Below are 5,892 nucleotides of genomic sequence, written 5' to 3'. Positions count from 1 at the left end.
ATGAGAAGTTGTGAGGTAAAGAATCTGAAATTGTGAGGTAAAAAATGAGAAGTTGTGAGGTAAAAAATGAGAAGTTGTGAGGTAAAGAATCTGAAGTTGTGAGGTAAAAAATGAGAAGTTGTAAGAAATGCAACGTTGAGGTAAGAAATGCAAAGTTGTGAGGTAAAAAACGAAATGTTGTGAGATAAAAAATCAAAAGCTATGAGGTAAAAAATCCCTGTGGCGTGGCAGAGGAGCGCCGCGGGAGATGATTAATTAGCTGAGGAGGGCTAATTGCCCAAAGGGGGGTGCCCACCTGAACTGGGGCTCGTCCCTGCACAGCTCCACGTTGGGCCGGAAGGATCGGTCGTAGAGCCGGGTGTGAGCCACCTTCAGGTGCGCCTCCTTGTCCCGGATGGCCTTCTTCAGCCTCGCCATGTTGGCCTCCTCCTCGCCAATGTCCTTCAGGATCTGCACGGGAAATCCAAGGAAAAAAGGGTTCCAGCTGATGATAAATGCCATCCCCAGAAAGATCTGGTGGTGGTGAAGCGTGAAGGTTTTCACCACCAGGCTGGAGAATTAAAGTAGAGCAAGGATAATTTTCATTTTAGATGATAATCGTATTAATTTTGTTTTCTTGGGGATTAAATATGAGAATTAAGGTGGGTTTGACCCCAACTTAAGGTGGGTGGTTAGTTTTATTATTATAGAGAATCAGTGAATTTTTTTTTATTTTTTATTATTTTTATTTTATTTATTTATTTATTTATTATTTTTTTATTTTTACCTTTATCATTTATTTTTATCATTACACTGAGAATCAGTGAAATCATTTTTATTTATTTATATTTCTTTTATTATTAAATATTTCTCCCCAACGTGGATTACACCATTTTTTTTGGAAAGAACCGATTTCCCATGATGCCAGAATTCCATGGAATCCCATGGAACTCCATCCCAACAAAAACTCCCAAGAGTTGAAACAGAACCAAACAAAACCCTGAAATCTTCCTGTATCCTGCTCTGACACCAAAATATTTTTCTCCCACGTGAATTAAACCATTTTTTTTTGGAAAGAATTAATCAATTTCCCACGATGTCAGAATTCCATGGAATCCCATGGAACTCCATCCCAACAAAAAGCACCGAGAACTGAACCAGAACCAAACAAAACCCTGAAATCTCCCTGTATCCTAATCTGACACCAAAATACTTCATCCCCACATAGATTAAACAATTTTCTTTCAAAGAACCAATTTCCCAAGATGCCAGAATTCCATGGAATCCCATGGAACTCCATCCCAACAAAAACTCCCCAAGAGTTGAACCAGAACCAAACAAAACCCTGAAATCTCCCTGTATCCTGCTCTGACACCAAAATACTTCATCCCCACATGGATTACACCATTTTTTTTTGGAAAGAACAGATCTCCCTGCTGCCAGAATTCCATGGAATCGCACGGACTTGCTGCAGGTGCTGCTCCAGGCGGAATTTGACGTCGTCCAGCTCGCGGCAGTGGGTGTCGAAGGCCTCGTTGACGGCGGCGCGCTGCATGCGCAGGTCCTCGGACGCGTCGCGGATGATGTTGTTGATGAGCGAGCGGAGCTGCACCGACGCCAACTTCTCCTGCTCCGCCCTGGAAATGTTGTCGTGGCTGAACTGGGCCCAGGATTTGGGTGTGGAGGCGCTGGAAGAACAAGGAATGGGAAAGAATGGGAGTTTTGTCCTGGTACTTTTCTTGGAAAGGTGGGAGCAGCTTCTGGTTGGTTCAGCTGGTGTTTGCTGTGTTGGTTTCTTGTGAGGAACAAGGTGAATTCCCGCCAATAAATCAATAAAAGTCATCCAATAAACCAATAAAAATCATCCAATAAATCAAAAAAAGTCCTCCAATAAATCAATAAAAATCCTCAAATAAATCAATAAAAATCCTCAAATAAATCAGTAAAAGTCCTCAAATAATAAAAATCCTTGGATAAATCAATAAAAGCCCTCCAATAAATCAATAAAAATCCCTGAATGTATCAATAAAAATCCTCAAATAAATCAATGAAAGTCCTCAAATAAAACAATAAAAATCCCTGAATAAATTAATAAAAATGCCTGAATAAATCAATAAAAGTCCTCGAATATATCCATTAAAACTCTTGAATAAATTAATAATTTATTTGAGTATTAAGTACATTAATTATCCTTAATTATCTAATTATAATTATATACTTAATTATAATTAAGTATATTAAATAATAATTAAATACATTAAAAAAACTGTGATCTTGACAGCCTGGAGAAGGGAAGGATCCAGGGAGAGCTTCCAGGACCTAAAGGGGCTCCGGGAGAGCTGGAGAGGGATTTGGGCCAATGGAGACACAGGACACAGGGAATGGCTTCCCATGGAGAGGCAGGGATAAGTGGGATATTGGGAATTCCCTGGAAGGGTAAGGAGGGGTTAAAAATTCCCAGAGAAGCTGTGAATGCCCCTGGATCCCTGGAAGAATCCAAGGACAGAGTTTGGAACAGCCAGGCATGGTGGAGGGTGTTGAGGTTGGAACTGGGTGAGCTCCCAAGAACATCCCACCCAAATATTCCACACAGGACATCCAGCACAGCGTTTCCACCCAGGGAGCTGCCTGGAAGCTCTTTCCACACCCAATCCCACCAGGATTGAGCGTTTCAGGTGTGTTATCCCACAAAGATCCTGGGAATGACTCACTCCTCCTCAAACTTGACGGAGCTGGGGTGGAACTGGACGTCGGTGCTGTCGCTGCAGTAGCCGACGCATTTGTCGTCGATGTGGAACGTCTCCACCTTGTCCGACCAGTCCAGCTCGCAGTTCTCCTTCTGGATCCGATTGGATCTGCAAAGTTGGGATCACAGCTCAGCGGGGAGCAAGAGAATTCCCAAGCCTTCCTTATTTGGGAAGCGCAGCTCCACCCTTGGTGCTCCACAGGGAAACGAGACCATGAAATTGTTTGCGGGCTGGAAAATCCCAAACTCTCCCTCCCCTGGAAGAGGAGCCTGACTGAGATGGAATATTGGGAAAAAATTCCAGTGGGAAGGTGGGGAGGCCATGGAAGAGAATTCCCAGAGAAGCTGTGGCTGCCCCTGGAAGTGCCCAAGGCCAGGCTGGAGCACCCTGGGATTGTGGAACGTCCCTGTCTGTGGGACTGGATCATTTTTAATGCTATTCAGATTATAATTGCTGCTTTGTCGTTAATTAGAGTCACACATCGCTCATTTAATTATAATTATAATTATTCTAATTCCAAAAGCCTGGGGGTTGTTGTCAGCTGATAACGCCAGGTGTCACTGTCAGACAAGGAATTGGGAATTCTCCTGGAAAACGGGAATACAATGGGGTGAAACGGGGCAAAAATGAGACTAAAATGGGGAAAAATGGGATTAAAATGTGACTAAAATGGGGCAAAAATGGGATTAAAATGGGGCAAAAAAAAAAGACTAAAATGGGACAAAAATGGGATTAAAATGGGGCTAAAATGGGGAAAAAGTGGGATTAAAATGGGGATAAAATGGGGATAAAATGATCTTAAAATAGTTAAAACCCCCCAAATTAACCTCGTTAGGCTGCTCTCATGCTGTAATTAATATAACAGAGCTACTTTGTATTAATTGGCATTTACAGCCATTTTTTAAACACCGATATTTCTTTGATCAGGTAGAACTGGAGCAGATTAAAGGATTTTTGGAACTAAAATAGGAATTAATTCCGTTATTCCGATAGATTTGAGGATACAATAATTTATATCCAAAAGGTTTTTTAGAAATTCCAAGCAAATAATCCTTTGGAATGGCAAGGAACACCTGGCCTGGCACAGAAATTCTGGATTTAAAGTTCACACTGACATCTGGTGGCAAAAAAAGATTCCTCTTGGGAAGCTCCTTTGCTCCCAAAAATCCCTTTAATAATACAAAGATATTCCCAAGGAGATATCCAGAAAATATTTTTGTAGCAGGAAATACTAAATAAATATTTTTACAGCATATTTTTATGGAATTTAGTGTTGGAAAACAAATCCAACATAGTTCTGGAAAGCAGGAAAATCAAAATCTACCTAAAAATCCAGAGTTTAAATGGAATTCCCACAGATCCTGAGATCTGCATCCACCTTTATCCCGGGAATTGTTTGGCTGAAGGATCCTGGGGAATGTTTTACCTTATCTGGGTGGTAGCTTGGATGATGGTTCTTTTCAGAAGATCCCGGATATCCCGGATAAGATCTGCTTCCTAAAGAAAAAAATGGGAGAATTCCATGGATCTGGAGCAGGAAACACAATCCTGAGGAACAATTTGTGGATAAATCCTGACATTTCCTTATTTACTCTCACTTTGTTAAGAAAAACCTGGAATTTTGGAGTCAGCAGATCCCGAGGGAACTCAGCTCTAAACCTACAGAGGCTGAAAAACCTGGAATACTTCTACAGCCTGGGAATTCTGTGGGTTCCATGGAAAAGTGTGTGAGCTATCCTGTTAGGGAAGGAATTGTTCCCTGGCACAGATTCCCAGAGAAGCTGAGGCTGCTCCATCTCTGGAATGTCCAAGGCCAGGGCTTGGAGAAACCTGGGATGGTGGGAGAGGGTGGGAATACTGGGAAGAGGTGGGAATTGATGATTTTTAAGCTCCCATCCATCCCAAACCATTCCAGGATTCCACGATCCCGTCAGATTAAATGGAATAAATGAATTCTTTACTCGGTTTTGAGATAGGGAAAATCCAGGGAATATCCCCATGCCTGGAACCGGATTCATCAATGAGATTTAAAATCTTTTCCAACCTAAAATTTTCCCTGAATTTTGTAACAATTCCCAGATGGAATTGGGAGAATTGTGAATTCCTACACCAACTCTTCCCTGTTCATATTTTTAACTGGAAAAACTTCTTCAATATTGATTATAAATCAGAAATTCCACACAATTCCCATTCAAAATATTCCCAAATCCTATCAAGTCCTCTCTGTAGAATCCTAGAATATCCTGAGTTGGGAAGGATCCACAGGGATCAAGCAATTCCTGGTTCTTCCCAGGATAATCCAAAAAATTCCCAGCAGGTGCCATTGTCCAAACATTTCAGGTGGATCCCTTAAATTAATATTAATTATTACAAAACTATAAAATATTAATAAAAATAATATCTTTTGAATATTTAATGAGTGGTTTAATGAGTGGCTGATCAGGAACTGGTTTTGATTGGAGGCTGCAGGTGAAGAATCATTAATTAATTTACAGGATAGTGGAATATATATTTATGGGATATTGACTGTTATTCCAGGATGGAAAATACCCTGGAAAACATGGATTTTGTACCATCCAGCACAAGAATGACCCTGGAATTTGACAGGAATCTCAGTGACAGGGTTGGATTGTCACCTTGGAAAAACTCAGGGAAAATTAATGACAGAAACTGTCAAAATTTGGACAATTTGAGGATGGGAACATCCAAGGAATACCCCAGTGTTCCCGAACCTTTGGAGTGTGGAGTTTTCAAGTGGAGGGGATTTCAAGGCGAGGGGAGAAGGAATTTCTGACAGGATCGGGGTCTTGTGGTGCTGCAGGAAAACTCTGGGCTGGTTCTGTTGGGATTTGAGCTGAGGGAGGGATCGACTCTCCCCCAGCCACTTCTCAAAGTGATTTGATCCCTTCACAAAGTGACTTGATCCCTTCAAGAAGGGATTTGAAACACTTTACAAAGTGATTGGATCACAAAGTGACTTGAAACACTTCACAGAGTGACTTGATCCCTTTGAAAAATGATTTGAAACACTTTTTGAACAAAGCAAGGACTTGAAAAAAAATCCTTGGAGTGACACCGGGAGTCCAGGAAGGGGCACCAGGAATGGCAGGAGAAACTTCCAGAGTTGGAAGTGAACATTCCACTCATTGCTGCTCCTCGTTTCAGC

General features: G+C 41.4%; 1 protein-coding gene across 1 annotated transcript in view; it reads right to left on the bottom strand.

Annotated features, from left to right (window-relative positions):
* TEKT4 (tektin 4) overlaps window positions 1–5,892 on the bottom strand; it is an 8,687-nt gene that overhangs the window by 1,545 nt on the left and 1,250 nt on the right. The window contains exons 2-5 of the mRNA XM_015642424.2: window positions 4,153–4,223; window positions 2,691–2,834; window positions 1,445–1,667; window positions 296–450 (exon numbers count right to left, since the gene is read on the bottom strand). Coding sequence (XP_015497910.1) covers window positions 296–450; window positions 1,445–1,667; window positions 2,691–2,834; window positions 4,153–4,223 — 593 coding nt within the window. The remainder of the gene's footprint in view (window positions 1–295; window positions 451–1,444; window positions 1,668–2,690; window positions 2,835–4,152; window positions 4,224–5,892) is intronic.

Source organism: Parus major, chromosome 14 (genome assembly GCF_001522545.3).
Source record: "Parus major isolate Abel chromosome 14, Parus_major1.1, whole genome shotgun sequence".
Taxonomy (NCBI): domain Eukaryota; kingdom Metazoa; phylum Chordata; class Aves; order Passeriformes; family Paridae; genus Parus; species Parus major.
This window is presented reverse-complemented; position numbering and strand designations above follow the sequence as displayed.